This window comes from Aspergillus homomorphus (assembly GCF_003184865.1).
Source record: "Aspergillus homomorphus CBS 101889 unplaced genomic scaffold BO97scaffold_28, whole genome shotgun sequence".
Taxonomy (NCBI): Eukaryota; Fungi; Ascomycota; class Eurotiomycetes; order Eurotiales; family Aspergillaceae; genus Aspergillus; species Aspergillus homomorphus.
This window is the reverse complement of record NW_020291914.1, coordinates 215,276-233,899: the sequence shown is the minus strand read 5'-3', so window position 1 is coordinate 233,899 and position 18,624 is coordinate 215,276. Positions and strand designations below refer to the sequence as shown.

The following is an 18,624-nucleotide window of genomic DNA, read 5'->3' as shown; positions in this document are numbered from 1 at the left end:
ACCCGAGAAGAGAAATTCATAAAACCCCCAGTCCATATTGCCCGAAAGAAGCCTAGTGTATTGAATGCCTAGCAGAAAAGAAAAAAAAAATCTTATGTCCAGTCGTAAACGATCGTAAAAGGAATAGAAGAACAGGTGGAGTACATCGCACGACTCTACTTCCGATGGTCGGCGGGCTCCCAATGAATGGGCTCGAAATCCTGGTTTTGGAAATGCGCTTGGTTGTACGGCGAACTACTTATCGGTCAGCATTGCACTCGTAACATCGGGGCAGGGCGAGATATACTACTTTTTGAACGGAGTCGTCACGGGGAGCGAATGACTCAAGTTCGGTTTCATCACCAACGGGTTCAGTCGGATTTGCGGGCCGTCTGATTTGCGCGGCAACGAAGTCAAAGGAGCCGGGGGTGCCGACATCCGGGGTGGCGGCGGCGGCGATGCCAGCGAGATTGGAGGTGGGGGCGGTGATGTGTGCATCATGGGCGGTGGTGCATACACTTCTTGGGGTGGCGAGACACGGAAAGGACTGGGCGAAGCCGAGGGCATGGGTGAAGGCGCGAGCCCAAAGGTCGGGTCCATCATCAAATTGGGGATCGACATTAAACTGGAGTTGACATCGAAGGAGAGAGCACCTTGATCCCAGGGGGAGTAGTTAGAAGTCATTGCGTATTGGTAATTGACCACGGGTTCCATATTCACAGTAGGTTCGGCCGCGTAGAGAAGGTCGTAGTGGCCCCTGGCAGTGAGTTAGCATCCTGCGCATGTCAATCAGATCTCGCACACTCACGGGCGGTAGAGCAAGCAGATCGTGGCCGCGGTCAGCCGATTCGGGGTGAGGAGATGAGGCGTGACTACATCGCCCTCGCTGCGGTCCAGATAGAGGATTTCCACCGCAAAGCCGGAGGCTCCAATCACCCCATCCACCAACGCTTGCAGACCGACTTCATCGATTTCCGTTTTGACCGTCTCGATCCGTGTCGCACAATACTGATCCACCGGCATTGACAGGAAAGCTTGATAGCGAAGGGGGTTCAATTTCATCCACGCGCTCGTGAGAAGCTGTTGTCACACATCAGTCGCAAGAACTCACACTGGAGGCGGAACAGAACTGACCCTAAAATGGGTGATGATGGCGCTGGCGTTGTATTCCTCATTGAACGCATCGACGAGAAACGTATCGTCGATGATGCCGTTCTGGATAGCTTCGATGATCTGGTTGAAGACCACTTCCGTCGCGTCGACGAAGATTTCGTAAAGGTGCTCCTCTTGACCCGTCCGATCCAGCAGCACATTGAGCGACTTGATCCGGGTCAGCTCGTCGTGCACGAGCACCAGGTTTTGTAATTTGAGAAGGTTCTCAAAATATCCGAAAGCGACCGCTGCACGGTGTTAGTCGACTATCTGCGCCAGGAAATGCACGGATGGGTACCTCTCCAGCCGCAATTCCCATCCCCCTTCATGGTGCGCACCAAGGGGTGTGTTGCTGCAAGTGCCTAAGAGAACGGTTAAAGATCCGAGTCGTCCGGGGAGGGGCAGTAGGATCGAAACTGACTGCAGTCTTGGTGATGAAGGCAGGATCGGCGTTGGCATACTCCATAGCAACCATGCTACTCGATTGCTTGGCTGAGACGGCGGGACCCTGTTCATCCCGTGAGTCGCGCTGAATGCAAGCGGTCCCAACCCGACTCACCTGCACATTGGCGTGGAACTCGTTGGAGAGCTTCTGGAATTTCTCCATCTCATCGGTCGACAAGGTGTTCATGTTGAACGAATGTTGGAACTGGTTGGAAGGATAGATTGGTGCGGAGAGGGGAGCAACCCCGTGATTGAAGAAGGCGGCTGAATGAGGCTCTGGAGGGTAAAAGCCGGGAGCGGAATCCTGTCTCGTCGGAAACTGGTTGATGTCGATGGGGTAGTAGTGGTGATGATTCCAGGAGATACCCGACAGGGACATCGCATAAGACTGAGTAGTAGAGCAGACGAGGCGCTGAGTAAGGAGGAAGGAGGCCGCAGAGGTGGAAAGTCCGAGGGACTCAGTCCGATGAACTCAAATGTATCGCGATGCCTTTTTAACACGGAAGGATGAAGGTCAATATCAAGGGAGTGCGGCCGGAGCACGTAATACACACAAGACTCTGCCGCATCGTTCGGCAGCAAGGATCTGTCTGGTCGCCCTGCTGTGCCTGATCCTCGGTGCAGGAGAGGCGTGCCGGTCGAAGTTCTTCAGTGATGTAAGAGCCTACAACTGTGCAGCATTCTTAGCATGGAAATCCATCAATCGGCAGAGTTGCAGGATAGCAGTTGCGGTCGACCGTCACTGCGAATGCGAATCGGGCCAATCAAACAAGCACCAGGCTACTTCTGTGAGAGCCAACAGACAGGAAAAAGCATCGCCATGGAACAGACGAGGACCATCAAGACATATGTCATAGCGAGCATCAAGAATGGAGAGACACGGCGGGCTGAGGGGACGGAGACAGGAGATCATGGGCCAATAAGACAAGCAGGCGCAGAGGGCAGAACAAGGAATGCGGTTCGGAAATGCGATTTTAAGATACGCAATCCTGCACTTGACTCGTAGGCGAGGGGGTCGAGGAATGACAGCAGTTCGTATCAATTCGGGGGAGTGATGGACCATAAGTTTTCCCCCCCTCCTTTTCAACGCTGGGCCGCTGGGGTTCCAGTCCACGCCGCCCGCCTGACAGCCGAGATGCACAGACGAGACAATGAACCAGATGCTACTCGATCATTTGGCGATGCATGGCTATAGGTCATCCATCAAAAAGGGAGAGCATAGAGGATTCAGCAAGGACAGCTGTGGGTAGGTGATAGAAAGTAGGTATGTATATAGATGGATGAATGGATTGCATGAACACTTCCTTCCACCCCTCCCGAAAGAGGCAGAACACAAACAGATGATACCAGTTATCATCGGAGTCCAGCATTGCCGATCGACCACAAATGCAATTCACAGCAGCATGGAGTATGATGCGAGGGTCCAAGAGCAGCCCAGCATAAGCAACAACAGCAAGAGAGACAGGGGGGGGGGAAGAGCTTGTGAGTGAATGTGTGGGTGTCTCACATAGAAACTAGTTATTGGGAAAGGGGGGAGGAGAATCAAAAAGGCCAGAAAGAGGAAAAGGAAATGGATGGCTCAGACCTTCAAAATGTCGTTCCAAACGTGTTTTTTTTTTCTATTTTTTTTCTTTACAGCCAACGTGCATACGGAGGGGGAGCAAGTGACACGTGCTGGGTGGGATCAAGTAAGCATGTGTAATGGCGGGTTGGCCCAAAACGGTATATGATGAGGGTGTGTATATCAACCTCTTTCCAAATGGAGGGAAGACACCGACTAATCAGTGACAGGGGAATGGGGAGGAGAAGGAGAAGAAGGTAATAGTAGATGGGAAGTAAAAGGAGGGGAGGGGAAAGAATGAGAAGGGAAAAGACGGAGTCACCAACCAGTCAAGCAGGGATTTGGAGATGGCAAAAAAAAAAGTTTGGTGGTAGTCGTGGTGGTAGTTGTAGCAGTAGTAGTAATAGGTAGTAACAGTTTGGGAGGATCGCAAGTCAGATCTGGGGAGGAGGTCCGAGGGAGGGAGGGTTTAATATGAATATTAATAAGGGAAAATCTTAGTTCAGTAGTTTAGTTGATTGATTGATTGATTGATTGGTAGGGAGGTGGTAGTGGTGGTGGTGGTCTCGCCCAGCACGAACAACAATTTGTTCGGGGGGAGGGAGTGGATGAGGGAAAGAAAAGGAAAGGAAGGAAGAAAGAAAGAAAGCAAGAAAGAAAGAAAGAAAGAAAGGAGAAGAGATGAATGAGGAGGACTGATGATTGACGATGGCATGGATGGATGGATTGATTGATTGATGACTATGAGGAAGAATCTAAAGCCAGACCAAAAACCGACCGGGCGCGGGGTTTGCCGGTCCATACTAATTAAAGTTACTAAGTTCCTTCTTACTGACTCGGAGTCGAGCACTCTCTTGCTAGACTACTCTTGCTCTCTTGCTCTTGTTTTTTACATGCTTTTTCCCCCCTAATTTTGTTTCCTCCTTCTCTCACATCATCGGTCGGGCGTTAGTTTAGTTCCAATTCGCAGTGGCTCTCAATTCGATTACTTCAGTTGACTCGCTAGTTTGACCGGGTGGATGCGCGTCAGTGACTGACTGGGGTTCCGCCAGGATGGATGGTTTACAAGCAAAACGAAATGAAGATTGCACTTCCATCCAACCACAGAACCACATCTGTCGGAGCGGATGAAGATCGATACTACTAGACAATACTAAGGTAATCTCCAGGTCAGCCACCACCGATTCACGCTGGCTCTGCCCTGATCACCCTTTCAATGTCGATACCCGGATCTTCCCTCCACCCCATAGGAAGAGCAAGAAGAAGATAAAAAATGAAAACAAAAGAAGAAAAAAGCCTTCCTTCTCAGGATTCCGACTGCTGGACCCCTCCAGACCCAGCGAGGAGCTACAGCTTGCAGGTGCAGCGGATGAGCCGGTTGGTCTGGGATCCAATAGGAGAGCAGGCTCAACTGTCAATCGTCTCCATCCAGTGCAACAACAGCCCGACGTAGTCTTTTCGTCCCAAGTGCGCAACTGTGGGCGAAACAAGGCTTTCGTTAAAGCTCCCCCGGGGTGAGTGAATGGGGTCAATGGGGTCAAGAGGATTGACGGTTCGGTCAGTATCCGTTCCGTCCCTCATCCACTTCTTGACTACTTGCTAGACTAGGTAGTAGACTACAGGCAGCTTGACAGCACTTCAGAACTAAAGTGTTTCGTAGTCTACCCTGTTGCAAATTGACACCAGGATCCCATCAGCAGGAGTGGGTCTCAGGAGTCTATTGGTCGCGATCACAATTGGCTGACGGGGTGCTCAGATCGCCCTGCGACTACGGCGAGATAGTACGTAGCCGACTCTTTGCCCTGTCCCTACCCGGATACCCACCGGCACTCACTATCCAGTATCAATCTTTCCTCCAGAAGGATCGGGAGGAAGGAGGAGAAGGGACAAGAATTGACGGTGGTACTCCGGAGATGAGAATTCCTCGGCCTAGGAGTGGGTGAAGCTGCAGTCAGTCCCTCTAACCGACTGCACGAACGGCCGATCTGAATGCCCACTAACGACCCTACCGATCCTTCATACACTAGAAAATGACCACATGTCCGGACAGGATCACCGGCGAATGGCCGTGGTCTGGAGAGCTGCAACAAAGCTAGGATTGCTATCTGCCATTGGGATTGAATATCCACCACTAAGAATCCGCCACTCTGAACTGCCGGATAAACGGACGGACTGACTGCTGCAGCGACGCGACGAGGTACTGCACGTCGTCGTCTTTTCAGCACCTTTTCTTTGTCACTTTGTCACCACGTATACCCGGCAATCTATCTCTTTATCGGGATGAATCAATGTACGCAGTACTCCGTACCCTTCAGAAAAATGACTTGCAATCTCTTTGTTTGTCTTGTGTGATTTCTCACCGTTTCCCCGACCAATCCATGATGCCCCGCCCTTCAGTCTAAATCATTTACCGCCGAGGTGCAGGGCATGCGCTGGGCGAAGCCAGGACCAGAGAAAACTTCCGATCGCAACTAGGCTAGTCGTCAGCAACAATTCCTAACGCCCAAGGACTGCTGCAGCTGGCGCCGAAGAAGCAACGTGCGACTATCGATGTTAATTAATCCTCTCCGTACCCGCAGCGTTTCGCGGCCGTCAGTAAGGTTAGGGGATCAGCCCACCGGCCGCGATGGTAAGACCTCTTTGGGCCCCATCCTCTCGCCAGCCAGCCCGTGTCGCTGGTTGTACCCTTGACCAGACAGACTCACGGATCGTAGATAAATGCTTACCGGTGGTTGTCCTTCGTCCCAGGAAGATTTTCGATCCAACTAAGAGGAGGCTTGCATATGCTACCTCGGCAGCCACTCCGAGCGCATCCATCCTGATCTTACTTAGTATGTGGGATTTGGGTGGGCACTGGTCGCTGCTGTCCGGGATTTGCTACTCAGAGTGGTCCTTCATCCCTGATCGCACTAGGTATACTTTAGGTACTTCTAAGAGGTGACTCCGACCGTGGTTATCGCTGTCGGGTCCGGACCGTCCCTCAGGAAACAACGATAACCAAGGCGAGAGAGAGAGAGAGAGAGAGAGCTAGAATCCCTGGACTGCATTCCGACCGCCTTGCTTTTCGTTACCTAGTTATCCTTCGTGCTACCCTACCCTTCTTTTCTTTGCCTCCAGATGTGCAGGTTAGTCTTCATTTTCCGGTTCGTCTACAGGAGAGGCGGGGGGAGTCTTTTAGGTGGTGGGACCGAGCGCCGAGGAGTTCTGGAACGTCCTCTCAGCCTGGCAGTTTAAGCATGTCAGCCGGCCAGGATGCGAAATGATGATGCTGTGAACTGTGGGTTGGGGCTGTAGATAGTAACGGCGTCCGTGTGGAGAAACACAGTGCACTGTCGTGTAGCCATCATCTGGTCATGTCAATCCAGTTTGTAACCCGGCCATGTATCGAATATCCCTCGTTCTCTCTTTTTCTTTCGTCCCTACGTCACTCGGCGAATTTTCGGATCCTGCTTTGCATCTCCAAGACACAGATTCACGCCACGAAACTGACGCAAGACCACACCACATCGACTTTATATCCAAGGATTAGTAGCAGGACACACAAACATGATAAGCATTCGTTCCCTTCCCTCCGTCTCTCGCAACTACCGTCAGGGATCGGCATTGGAGTGATTGCGTTCATCCCCGGCACTTTGTTAGTTAGTACTTGTATTTGTGTTTCATTTTCATCTACCAAGTAAAGAGAACCAACCGGACTCCGCTGCCCCTCTCCCGTTTGTTCTTTAGTGCTCGTACTATACAAGGAGACTAGGAGGATCGATCCCGTCCCTTTTCCTTATCGCGCTCCACTCTTCCGCTCCATGACAGGTTGGCAGTGGCACTTGCGACAAGTACTAAGTACTCCCCGGGGCGAGTAGTCTCATACATTGGGTACCACCAACCCGTGCCTCACCCAGCGCCTAACTTTGGATGAATTCTGCGGATTGGGAACCCAAACCCGGGACCATGGATCGCAGTGTGGTCAAAAGTACCTCACTCGGTCCTACCAGCGATAGCTTCTGATGATTATTCCTTAGTCCATCCGAACCAGCAGTCTGTAAAAGCCTGTGCGCTCAAAGCCCGACGGTGGATTAGCTATCGAAACGTATCACCTGTCGAAACGACTCAGTATCTATCCATCATCTAGGATATACTATTCCCACCTCAACTTGAGGCTGCAGACAAACCCCAAGCAACAAACAACTCAATCTCAAAACAACGTAAAAAAATCCCCACTTCCATGACGACCACTGCACCACAGCACCACAGACAGACAGACCCCAACCCCAACTACCAGGACACGAACCCCTCCCCACCCCGAACAATGAACCCGGTAAGAATCGAACAAAATGTTTGTGCGGTGTAGAAAAACAAGCCCAATCTCCCGCCCGCAGAAGAACCTTCAAGCAAACTGCATGACATGATTCCAACCACAACCACCAAAAAATGCGGGGATTCGAATCCCAGCTACCCTAGCGAGTACAAGTACATGTACCTCAACTAAACAAGGGTACCACCTCGCACCACGGCATCGGTTCGATTCTCGATGGTCTATCGCATACAGTATCCGGATTGTAGGTAGACAAGGCCACCAGGAATGTTTCCCTGCAATGCAATGATGGTACGGTATAGCAGATGGAAGCTGCAGCCATCCATCTTCCTTCTTCTTTCCCGTACCCCGTATCCCCTAGCTACGGCCAAGATACAGCACAGTGGAAATTATCCTCGCGCCACACGGAGCAGTAGCATGTTTAGCCTACCTACTACGGAGTAGTACTGTAGCTAGGTACTACTGTGGGATCTTCCCATAACCTTCCACTTGTCTCGTTCTGAGTAAGAATTGTTAGGTAGACACAGACCGTATCCCAAAACATCCATCCATCCATCCATCCATCCCACTTTATCTAGGTATGTACATACAGTACGGTACCCATCTGACCGCAACTGGAACCCCCCATAAATCAATCTATTGGACGAAGATGACTCCCCGTTCCTGCAGTTTGCTTTCCGGCGCTGTGCAGCAGCTTGGGCTCATGTAGCTTGCTTGCTTGCGGCTTCTTTGTGCTGTTCCGCGAAGGAGTTTTGTGCGCTGGGAGTGGGGTGTTGTTCGGTGTGTCTATCAATTAGGGAGAGTGCTGCGAGAGGGACACTGTGGATCTAGGTAGGTCTGTGGGTGAGTGGGTGGGTGGGTGTATGTATGTATGCTGTGCTGTGCTGTCGTCTGGGCTGTTGTGCATGGGTTCAATGTTCTTTCTGTCCTTTGTCTGTCTCGTTTGTGGTGAGGACCACGGTAAGATTAGAGGTCTGGGCCTGGGTTCAGGTCTGGGTCAGGGTCTGGGCGGGTTGGGTTGGGTCGATACCACTATACTAGTACTACAAGTTACCTCCGGTAGTAGGGTAATGTTCTGGACCTGGACCCTCGGGCTGGGATCCTCCCGTCGAATGAACGTGGATCATGGAGGAATCGGAAGGGTCCCGTTCCCGCCTTGGTGACGGGGATGGGATGAGAGGATGCCCTGGTACGGAGCGTAGGATGGTACTCGTAAATTGTGCCGTGTGCATTGGCCTTCCAGCCTTAGGGCGAGCGGACTAAGACTGCCAGGGAGCTTGAAGTATCGCCCGTGGGCATCGTTGCAGGATCCATGGTTGAGACGGACAAGCTACGTACTTTGCACAGTAGCATCGACTCGCTCCCTCGGTCTATTAGGAATATTATACGGTGTAATAACATGTCGGTATCCGAAACACCTGCATCTAAGCTCCATCCACCCCATGGCGCTGAGCAGCCGCTTTCCCCCTCCAGCCCACGCCTCCTGGCCCTCCCCGCGTTCGACGTTGACGACCCCCAACCAACGGAGTGTCGGACTGGAACGTAGGCCCGCCGCCGGTCAGCCCTCCTGTGCTTCGCATCCCGTGGAGCTGCCCGCTGTCCTCTTTGAACCCCTCACCGTCGTTCAGCGTCGCCTGCCACAGCGCGCGCAGCGACGCGTTCCATTCCTGAAGGGCCCGGAGACGCTCGAGATCGCCGGCGCTGGTGCTCTCCACCTCCACCGTTCCGTGCTCCTGGTCGATTTGCGCGTTCAGCTTCTTGTCCAGGATCAGGAAGCTCACGATGTCCTGCGCCTCGGGCACGGTGATGCGGATGTGTTTCGAGATGAACTGGAGTGTGAACCGCGTGTATGGGGCGATCAGCTTCAACACCGCCCGGACCCGCATGTTGCGGCTGACTTCGTCGATGTTCTCTGCGATGAACGGGTCCGCGAGCACATCCGGGTTCTTGCTGAGGATCGCCTCGTAGGCGTGGATGTCATCCCGTTGGAACGCGTCCACGAGATCGGTCATGGCAGAGATGCGGGGGTCGTTCTTGTACGGCTTCGTCTCCTGTGAGTAGAAGGGGTTGATGTCCGATTTCATGAGCATCGTCGTCAGCACGAGGTACTTGAGCACCTGGATCCGCTGCATGGAGCCCGCCTCGTCGTAATTCCGGAACGACTCAAAGAAGTCGCTCTGCGCCTCCTCCCAGTTCTCCTCGCTCATGTGCATCTTCCCACCGCACTCGCGGATGATGCCCATGATCTTCGGGTGCGGCACAGCCGACCGAACGCGCAGGGCCCGTTGGTAGAGCGCCTTGAGACGTTTGTTGTTCTTCGTCTCGGCGTACATTTGGATCTCGAGGGCGTATAGTTCGAGGAGGTAGGTGCCTTTGCTGGGGTCGTCGGTCCCGTCTTCCCGCTGACAGGCCTTGTGCAGCTCCCGTACCTTCTTGCTGAGTTGGCTGTATTCCTTGCGCTCGAGCCATAGTCGGGCCAACTTGATGTTGGTCTTCAGCCATAACCGCTCATTGTTCGTGTTCTGGAACGATCGGAGTGTCAACGAGTAGAATTCCTCCATGCACTGGTATGCCTTTTCGTCGTCGGAGCCCTTCTCGATGTAATCCAGCATGTTGTTGATCGACTTTTCCGAGTAGTTCCGGGTAACGGCCGATTTGACGTAGGTGAGGAGTTCCCTGTAATGCTCAACCGCCTGGAGAGTCAGTCAGTACCGATCGCACACGGATGGTAAGCCAGGGAGCATTACCTCACTGTATCGTCCAAGTCTGAATTCCAACTTGATAGCTTGCTTCAGCCCTTTGAATCCCCTGAGTATCCGTTATTAGAATCCGGTTGTCCTTTCGGTATGATCTGCCTTACCAGTCGCCTTTATCTTGCTCCAGTGCCGGAACCCCCAAGAACTCGTCGATCGCCTCCTCCGGGTTGTCTATCTTCATTTGTTTGGCATTATAGTATTTGTTCTCGATCCCGACATCGCCCGAGTCATCGTCGTCTTCATCTTCGTATTCAAAGTCATATCTAGGAAAAGTCAGGTAGGTACGACAGCGGTCGCAGATGGGCACCTACTCCTCGTCACCGGAGTCTTGCATGAAATCATCGTCGTCCGACATTGTGAAAACTGAAATGTAGAAAGATGTCGCTCACAGGGGTATCGTTAGATGAGAATAATAGATCAAAGCATGAAAAAGAGGGGAGTGAGCGTGTAGATATTGTTGTGGGAGATAGGCAGACAGATAAGTGAGTGAGAGAGTGAGAGTCGAAGTGGAATACGATGGATTGATGGTGTTGAGCTCCGCACCTATCGGAGAGCCCAGCTTGTCCTTCCCCGCCTTTGGAGGACTGTCAGTTGCTCAGTTGCCCAGTTGCCCAGTAACACAACAACACAACAGCTGCGAAGAGTTGCACCAACGATGGACTGGTGAGCTGGGGATCGTGGACTGGGTTATTGGTGGCCAAAATTGACTCTACATGCCTGCACGTTAGTGAGGTGGTTCAATTGAGGCCAGCTCCGCCTTGTGGCCAGCCCCGATTAGTACGAGTCCATGGAGGCTTATCATCCCCCATATCCGAGTCAAATATATTGTTTCACTAGCCTCAACCCCAACACATTTAGCACACTGTGCCTGCACTAACTATGGCTATGATAATCAAGCGACAATCAGTCTAAGCAGACCCTATAATCACTTGGCAGTACGCTGAACACGCAATCTCCTCTGAAACCAGTTATGATGTTCAATGATGTGGCAAGCACCACAGTAGATCCAGTAGATCCAGTATATCCAGTATATCCAGCACATCGAGTGCATTCTCCAGTCCATGCCCTCCCAGTAATGAAACCGAAGGGTCTATTCCCTGCAGTAAAATCACCGTTAAAAAGGAGACTGGCTGACGGATCTGATCGATGATCGGCACGCCTCCGAGCTGCAGCACCGCCATCATATTGTGTGTGGCAGATGAAGATCGGCTCATTCGTGGAGCCTCTCCGATGACATCGCCGCCCGGCCGTGGCTCGCGAGCCCCGTTCAATAATTCCATTCTTCGTGTTCGCTTCCAACATCTCGTAAACCTTCTGACCACTTCCCCCCTTGTGAAACCTCTTCATTTACCCTTACTGCTATTGGACTTTGGCCTGCATAGGATATTTCTCTCCTTCTAACCCCGACACCCACCAACCCGACATTGAACCCTCCGTCCGCGCTCGTTCCTCCGCTCTCGCTGCTGTCGAAGCCACCCCCGTTCCCCGATCTAGAACTCTCCCCTCCCCCCCTTCCCTCCCTTATCTTCGTCCAGATCCTTCCTCCTCTTGCGATTCCTCCACCGAACACCCCATTCCCCCAATACCGTCGCGATGAGTCTCTGTGGGCGTCAGAAAGTCGTGCGCCGGAAGATGGTGCTCCTGTCAGTGCAACTCAATCTATATCGGTCGGCCGGGTGGGACTGAAAGAGCTGACTTCCTAGATAAGAGGGGACGGTGCTTGCGGCAAGACATCCGCCTTGAATGTGTTCACTAGAGGGTTGGCCATCTAATCAACACCCCTGTTTTCGAAATTGAACTAACATCCTTTCGCTTAGATACTTCCCCACGGTCTAGTGAGACTCACCTGCGTTGCGCTTAATGCTTGTTTGCGATTGATTTATTGACCGCAGCATTGACTGCATAGTGAACCTACCGTCTTCGGTGCGCATCCAACCCCCTTGAGATGAGGGATTCGCTAACTTGGGCTTGAAATAGAGAACTATGTACATGGTAGTTACCCTGCCCCGACCTCGGCCTCGACTACCCCTTGATACTCATGACCCCCGTCTAGACATCTTCGTCGACAATGTACACATGGAACTGTCGCTCTGGGATACTGCCGGTCAGGAAGAGTTCGATCGACTGCGCGCGCTCTCGTACGAGGATACCCATGTGATCATGCTCTGCTTTAGCGTAAGGAGACCGATGCGACTGCGCGAATCGCCCCTCTGACCCCGACTCTAGGTCGACAGTCGCGATTCGTTCGAGAACGTGGCCAGCAAATGGATCGAGGAGATTTCGGAAAACTGCCCCAACGTGAAGTTGGTCCTCACGGCGCTGAAATGCGACTTAAGGAAGGACGAGTTCCTGAACGACAACCCTAACGCCATCACGTACGAGGAAGGCCTTTCCAAGGCCAAAGAGATCGGTGCTGTCAAGTATCTGGGTGAGTGTGCTGTTCTGGTTAAGTTGTGGGTTCATGCTTGCTGAACATTTGATTGCAGAATGCTCCGCCGTGCAGAACCGTGGCATCATGGAGACCTTCTATGAAGCAGCCAAGGTGGCCCTGGGAGTGAAAACTCAGGGGTCGAGCGGATCTGGGGATCGGTGTATCATTCTTTAGACTTGGTTTCTTGTCGCTTGTTGTTTTGTGCTCTATCATTATACCCGTTCTCGATATTCCTCCCTATTGTTCGACCACCGGACTAGGTCAGTTTGCTCTGGATACGTGCGGCCTCGAAGACCTTGTTTCGCCGCAATTCAGCCTGTCGCCCTCGCATTTGGTCACCCTGCGTTTGCATCTCGCTATATATACTTCTCTTACCGACCGTGTTCTCCTCGTGTACACTTAATGCCCTGATATTGTCTCCGAAACTCTGAAAGCATGCAAGGCAGGCCTGATGGACAGCTGGTCAAAGGCAGCAACATCACTATAATTATCCCATTAGCATTATCGAAACTCAATATTACACATCCAAAAGCATACCTGAGAACCACTCCGAGAATCCATCTAGGATACTTATAATATCTTACAGCCTGCATGACTTCATGTCAACTTACCCCCGCAACAAATCCTCCTCCGTAACCGAATACACCCCCTCAATCCCCTCCCCCTTACCCGACGGTCCTGCAAAATCCTCGTTCACACGCCGCACAAACGCCTCCACAAACCTCCCCGCCACCGTCTGCACATCGACATCGACCCCCAAACCCGCCAAACTCGTCGCCTCGCGCCCTTCCAACCCACACGCCACAATCTGCCGAAACCACCACATCGGCTCCTGCGTGACATTGAACCCAACCCCGAAACTACTAATATTCCGACGAAGATGCACGCCCACCGCCGTGATCTTACGGGGGAGTTCTTCCCCCTGCCCCTCCCCCTGGTGATCCCGATGATGAACCCAAACCCCGGGATCCTGAGTAATCAACCCCCTCACCCCAAACGACCCCAACACATCCACCACACTGTTCTCCAGTAACCGGATATGACACCGCGGTGTGAGCCCCAACCGCCTCAGATCCAGTATCGTGTACGCGACCATCTGCCCCGGCCCGTGATACGTGGTTTGTCCGCCGCGTAGCGTGGGGTGGTATTCTGCTTTTTGTGTGGGGGGCGCGTGGTTTGGTGGGGGTGGATAGGGCGTTGGTGGGATTAGGAGCGGGCGGATTTTTTCCAGGGGGGGTGGGAGGGAGAGGCATGTGTTGTTTGAGGCATTGGGGTTCGACTCGCGGTCTCTGGGCGTCGTGGTCGTGTCGCGGGGGCTGGTGTTCGAGGGCGGGAGGTCGCGGCGGCCGGTTGTGTAGACTGGGTGTGGTGTGAAGGTTATTATTGTTGGGTCTGGCGGTTGTATTGGGGTTGTTGTGGTGTCGGCGGAGGAGAGGAGTTTCTTGTGCGTGAGGAGTCGGGTTGTTAGTGTTTGTTGGAGTTGGGAGATGCGCGTGAAGGAAGTTAGGTTTGGGTAGTGGATGTGGGCGAGGCGCATTTTTTTTTATTTGGGTCGGATTGGTTTGTGGATGGGGTTTGTAGGTGCTGGGGTGCGGTATGTTTGGGTTGGTATCAATCGGTTTGTCGCGGGGAATTGAGGCTTGAATGTTGAAGATGTTGTCGGTATTAGACTCAAGATGGGTTGCGCCAGTGCCCGCCGGCCCCAGTCATGTGACGACGATATGTCTCATGCTACTCGAGGTTATTCTCTCGACAACTACTGATTTCGAGTTCAGAGACCGTGTTATATAAACATGTTTGTGCAGAATTCGATATAATACACAGAAGCAGGCACTCGGCTTTTGGACATGCCCCCATACCATTCGTATGAACAGAATCAATCCCTGGACAAACCAGACGAAGAAAACAGCTGTAGTCGGTGATTATTGAACCACTATGCAGGCGAAACTCCGTTGACCAAAGCCTCTTGCGATTCATCCTCCCGAACCAGCTGCCAATCGCGCACCCCTCCCTTCCAATCCGCAATCCGTCCCTCGCGCACCTGTACAGTAACCACCCGCACGTCAGTGTCGATGGAGATGCTAGGCCGTCTTGCGCCCGGCTGCTGTTGCAGCTGCTGACCGAACGTGCCGATCTCCTCTTCAAAGGTGTTGTTCTCCAGGTGCTGTGTCTTGCACCACTCTTCCTCCTCAGAGCCCGGTTCCAGAACCCGAGCAGTTCCGGCAATGGTCGTGGAAATGCTCGACAGTGCGCTCGTGTTCAGGTTCAGCAGCAGGCTGGCCAAGGATGACCGAGTGGCCGCGGGCGGCGGAGATCCCTCCCGGTCACCTCCGGGGTGAGGTGCGCGGGTAGGGGGCCGGTGGGAGACCCAGTCGTGGACCAGAAGCGAGACTCGTGGATTCGTCAGAAGGTGGTTGGTCTTGCGAGACGAAGTGTTGGTGGTCATGATAATCGTAGGGTATGGGTCGAAGGGAGTGGAGGGCAGGTAGGTGTATGACATGAGCGAGATGTGCGGGGTCATGCCGTCAGTTGTCGCAAGATGCAGCTGGGTAGAGGTCAGATAGTGGCAGTGAGTCAAAGTAGATATCTGCACCTACAAAGCGCGAGTTCTTGAGGCTGGAAACCACCTCCGCAGGCAACGTGCTTGCGACATGCGGGTGGCAGGTCGAGGCGGATGCCTCGTACGAAAGAGGAGGGTTGATAGGATCCGCCATGGTGTCAACCGGAATCTTGTCCCAGAGCCTTTCGGAGAGAGAGTAAACTTAAGAGATTAGACGATCAAGAGCAGCTAGCTGACAACGAAGGAAGCGCAGCTGAGGGGCTGCGGAGTGGAAGCCAGAGCAGCAGCTTCCACTAAACCAGACTGGAATGGAACGGTTGCGCGCGGATCACCGCGCGGGCCGAGTCGATTACCTAACCCGTTGCTTGTCCAGCTTTCCATCGACGTCATCAAGCTGGAAGCTGTTTTGGCCGTTACGGAATGATCGATGCTATGTAGCTTGAGACAGGGGTAGTGTCGCGGCCTTTCGCTTGGGATGAAGTGAAGAGGCTTTACCCGTGATGATTGATAGGGTCGAGAGAGCTTGAGGGAACCACCTGTTTCGTCATGGTGGTCTCAGTCAACGAGCAGTGAGCAGTAGCCCGTGAAGATCGCGGCAGAGATCATTATGTGACGAATCAATTGCAGCTTGTCCGTTATCAGGAGAGAGCTGCGCCTACAGCACAACTTTTTCGGCAGGATGAGCGGATGCAGAGCTCAGGATTACTCGGTCATATGGATTGATTACTTTACTGGGGCGGAGATTGGTGATGGACATATAAGGACAGGGGAAAGGCCGGCAGTCACACACGGTTACTACGACTTACTCGTACTACTGGCCAATTTCCCCGCACTCTCCCCAGCTTTGCACTACTTCGGGGGTACTTCTCAACTTCCTCGCTCGCTCCTCTTCACCTCTTCTCCCCTTCACCTCTCTTCTTCTTCCTCTCCCTACCAGTGTCATTTGATCGATCACCACCACCCCATTCTACCAACCATATCGATCGTGATCCCCCAGTTTTGATCTACTCCGCCCGACGATTCCGCCAGTTCCTCTTTGCTGCCAATCCTGGCCTCCAACGCTTGCTACCCGACTGGTTCTCAGCGACTCTGCCTGCCGTGCTCCTTCCTCTCAGCCAGACGGTCAGGTCACTAAATTGTCGCGTGCTGGCCTCGATATATCCCTGTCCACTTGTGTCTCAGCCTCTGTGTCTTCCCCCCTCCCTTCTTATTAAACCCCCTCCCCTGTATCCCCTCTTCGTTGTCTTCACTGCTCTGTGTTGTTTGGCTTGATCATACAGCCGACCTTGCCTTTGCCACCATTGATTCTTCATCTATTATTGTGTTTGTTTTCCTGTGGACTTCCCGGCCTTTGAGCACCTGCTTCTTGTAAAAGCCATAGTCATGTTTGCACAACGCGTGGTCCGTCCAGCTTCTGTGCTGGCGCGCCCCTTCAGTTCCTCTGTGGCTGCCTATCGTGCCCCTTCCATCCGCGACATCACCCCCGACTCGGCTGCTGAGTTTAACGCACGGCAGAGGGAGTTTCGCGAGAACCTCGAGGCGTCTCGCAAGAAGAGAGAACAGCAAGAGAGTCAGTCTGTCGATGCTTCTACTTCTTCCTCTGCACCATCCCCTTCAATTCGTGATCGTTTCCGTGAGTACACTACCGCTCCCACTGCTCCGCTCGAGAGCAATGGAAGCTGTAACAACAGCCCCGACCTTGACGCTGCAGATAGACTGGGTCAAAAGGCACTGGGCTCACTCTCTACTCATCGTAATCTAGAAGACGAACAGTTGCTGGAAGCCAGTCAATCCCCGAAACGCGGTCCACTGTCGTCGCTCATCTACGGCACGAAGGAAGGCCAGCAGCTCGACAAAGACATCGCACGGTCGTTTTCACAGGTGCTCGCTCGCGGCAAATACGTCCACTCGATTGTCTTTCATGATGTCAAGCCGGACAAAGTCGATGAATATGTCAACCTCGTTGGGCAGTGGTATCCTCGCATGGCCACCGAGCCCGAAAACCGAGTCAACCTAGTCGGTAGTTGGCGTACTCAAGTGGGCGACAACGACACCTTTGGTATTTATAGCAGCCTGGCCAACACTCTTCTGAAGCTGTCTCAAGACGGGATACTAATGTGTGATCGCAGTTCACATCTGGGAATATCAGCGATACGAAGGTTACCACGCATCCTTGCATAATATCGCCTCTCATCCCGAATTCCCAGACTTTGACCGGAAGTTGAAGAGTTTGATCAAAAGCAAGAAGACCTCACTTATGCAGGAGTTTTCATTCTGGCCCACGACCCCTCCCCGGCAACTTGGCGGCCTGTTCGAACTCCGCTCGTATACTCTTCACCCTGGGAACCTCTTGGAATGGGAAACACATTGGCGCCGCGGCCTGACCGCCCGTCGGGAGGTCATGGAGGGAGTCGGTGCTTGGTTCGTGCAGATTGGAGATCTGAACACTGTGCATCATCTCTGGCAATTCGCCAACCTTGAGGAGCGGAAGATCCGCCGCGAACAGTCCTGGGGCATTGAAGGCTGGGCGGAGACGGTGCACAAGACTGTCCCACTGATCCAAAGCATGCAGAGTCGAATTCTGATCCCCATGCCGTGGAGCCCTGTCGGCTAAAGAGATCGCGGAGGCTGCGGGGGTGAGGATCAGTGATCACAAGACCAGGCTATCCGGGCGGACTAGCCAAGCATGCAGAACCAACCAGGTTATGGGCTTCCTTTGCAATCCATGCACCATGGGATCAGGACAGGGCAAGAGTGTCAGGATCCGAACCGTCGGCGAGCAGTCCGACAAATGAAGCGTGGGGCAACCCAGCATGTCCTTTGTTTCACGAATCCGGGATTGGCGGGGGCCCTGGAGCTTGTTGGTCTTTACCCACACATTCTCTTAGCCGGCCACGGTGCCTTGGATGTATCGTATCTGACATTAGCATTTATTGAAACTGTTTTCTTTTGTCTACTACGTACTAGTACCTAGGTAGGGCTGCTTTGTCTTCATCCAGTTTTCTACTTTAGACTCTCAAATTCTAGAGACAGCCTAAAACTTCTAGTCTGAAGGATGGCCCCGACATAAACCCGCCCATGGTCCCGCTCTATATTGCTGGCCGAATCAACGTAACCGAAGCCATCCCCGCTCTGTGCGCGACCGAGTCACGGCCTGGAGTTGGGTGTCAAATGTTACCTCGGGTCGAATAGATTAGCAAGATGGCAGCAATTTCTAGGCACCCCACTTGGTTCTTCGACGATCCAAGCCTAGGGCGGCACAGGGAAGAACGCGACCAGACAAAGTATTTTTGGGGGGAATGGCGCTTTGTTCTTAGCCCAGTGAAGTCATACTGCTACTAGTCTAACCACTGAACCAGCAAATCACAGACATAGCAGCACGTGGGTGTCGCCGCCATTTCGGCCAAGGCATCGATTCTTCGACGATGTGCG

The 18,624-nt window shown here is 53.0% G+C and overlaps 6 protein-coding genes across 6 annotated transcripts; 2 read left to right on the top strand and 4 right to left on the bottom strand.

Moving 5' to 3' along the window:
- Window positions 1-155: 155 nt before the first annotated feature.
- BO97DRAFT_349101 (OTU family ubiquitin thioesterase) lies at window positions 156-1,954 on the bottom strand (the record flags this gene model as incomplete). Its single annotated transcript, XM_025691910.1, has 7 exons — window positions 156-234; window positions 290-736; window positions 788-1,059; window positions 1,114-1,379; window positions 1,430-1,493; window positions 1,553-1,639; window positions 1,691-1,954. The coding sequence occupies 7 exons, from the start codon at window positions 1,952-1,954 to the stop codon at window positions 156-158; spliced, it is 1,479 nt and encodes a 492-aa protein (XP_025549759.1).
- Window positions 1,955-8,563: 6,609 nt separating this feature from the next.
- BO97DRAFT_393980 (putative COP9 signalosome subunit 2 (CsnB)) lies at window positions 8,564-10,819 on the bottom strand. Its single transcript, XM_025693955.1, has 4 exons — window positions 10,513-10,819; window positions 10,306-10,464; window positions 10,193-10,253; window positions 8,564-10,138 (listed from the first exon to the last, which is right to left on the bottom strand). The coding sequence occupies exons 1-4, from the start codon at window positions 10,554-10,556 to the stop codon at window positions 8,870-8,872; spliced, it is 1,533 nt and encodes a 510-aa protein (XP_025549758.1). The 5' UTR covers window positions 10,557-10,819; the 3' UTR covers window positions 8,564-8,869.
- A 681-nt stretch (window positions 10,820-11,500) lies between these two features.
- On the top strand, window positions 11,501-13,143 carry rho3 (Rho family GTPase RHO3). Its single transcript, XM_025695512.1, has 8 exons — window positions 11,501-11,844; window positions 11,910-11,960; window positions 12,019-12,036; window positions 12,108-12,124; window positions 12,179-12,193; window positions 12,255-12,376; window positions 12,428-12,629; window positions 12,688-13,143. The coding sequence occupies exons 1-8, from the start codon at window positions 11,795-11,797 to the stop codon at window positions 12,804-12,806; spliced, it is 594 nt and encodes a 197-aa protein (XP_025549757.1). The 5' UTR covers window positions 11,501-11,794; the 3' UTR covers window positions 12,807-13,143.
- Window positions 12,865-14,262, bottom strand: BO97DRAFT_406849 (lipoyl(octanoyl) transferase LIP2). The gene is made up of 2 exons (XM_025695511.1): window positions 13,170-14,262; window positions 12,865-13,113 (listed from the first exon to the last, which is right to left on the bottom strand). Exon 1 carries the CDS (start codon window positions 14,167-14,169, stop codon window positions 13,240-13,242), a length of 930 nt encoding a protein of 309 aa, XP_025549756.1. The 5' UTR covers window positions 14,170-14,262; the 3' UTR covers window positions 12,865-13,113; window positions 13,170-13,239.
- A 147-nt stretch (window positions 14,263-14,409) lies between these two features.
- BO97DRAFT_444571 (pyridoxamine 5'-phosphate oxidase family protein) lies at window positions 14,410-15,469 on the bottom strand. The gene is made up of 2 exons (XM_025698469.1): window positions 15,230-15,469; window positions 14,410-15,177 (listed from the first exon to the last, which is right to left on the bottom strand). Exons 1-2 carry the CDS (start codon window positions 15,344-15,346, stop codon window positions 14,566-14,568), a joined length of 729 nt encoding a protein of 242 aa, XP_025549755.1. The 5' UTR covers window positions 15,347-15,469; the 3' UTR covers window positions 14,410-14,565.
- Window positions 15,470-16,385: 916 nt separating this feature from the next.
- Window positions 16,386-17,824, top strand: BO97DRAFT_123057 (NIPSNAP family protein). Its single transcript, XM_025689984.1, has 2 exons — window positions 16,386-17,251; window positions 17,322-17,824. Exons 1-2 carry the CDS (start codon window positions 16,576-16,578, stop codon window positions 17,804-17,806), a joined length of 1,161 nt encoding a protein of 386 aa, XP_025549754.1. The 5' UTR covers window positions 16,386-16,575; the 3' UTR covers window positions 17,807-17,824.
- Window positions 17,825-18,624: the final 800 nt, after the last annotated feature.

Bases quoted from the DNA above. Each gene is read 5' to 3' on its own strand.
- BO97DRAFT_393980 (XM_025693955.1), bottom strand. From the start codon at position 10,556: ATGTCGGACGACGATGATTTCATGCAAGACTCCGGTGACGAGGA. The intron at 10,254-10,305 runs GTAAGGCAGATC...ACGGATACTCAG, and splicing joins GAGCAAGATAAAGGCGACTG to GGGATTCAAAGGGCTGAAGC. The intron at 10,139-10,192 runs GTAATGCTCCCT...CTGACTCTCCAG, and splicing joins GACTTGGACGATACAGTGAG to GCGGTTGAGCATTACAGGGA.
- rho3 (XM_025695512.1), top strand. From the start codon at position 11,795: ATGAGTCTCTGTGGGCGTCAGAAAGTCGTGCGCCGGAAGATGGTGCTC. The intron at 11,845-11,909 runs GTCAGTGCAACT...TTCCTAGATAAG, and splicing joins CGCCGGAAGATGGTGCTCCT to AGGGGACGGTGCTTGCGGCA. The intron at 12,630-12,687 runs GTGAGTGTGCTG...ATTTGATTGCAG, and splicing joins CGGTGCTGTCAAGTATCTGG to AATGCTCCGCCGTGCAGAAC.
- BO97DRAFT_406849 (XM_025695511.1), bottom strand. From the start codon at position 14,169: ATGCGCCTCGCCCACATCCACTACCCAAACCTAACTTCCTTCACGCGC.
- BO97DRAFT_444571 (XM_025698469.1), bottom strand. From the start codon at position 15,346: ATGGCGGATCCTATCAACCCTCCTCTTTCGTACGAGGCATCCGCCTCG. The intron at 15,178-15,229 runs GTAGGTGCAGAT...ACCTCTACCCAG, and splicing joins GCCTCAAGAACTCGCGCTTT to CTGCATCTTGCGACAACTGA.
- BO97DRAFT_123057 (XM_025689984.1), top strand. From the start codon at position 16,576: ATGTTTGCACAACGCGTGGTCCGTCCAGCTTCTGTGCTGGCGCGCCCC. The intron at 17,252-17,321 runs GTATTTATAGCA...GTGTGATCGCAG, and splicing joins GGGCGACAACGACACCTTTG to TTCACATCTGGGAATATCAG.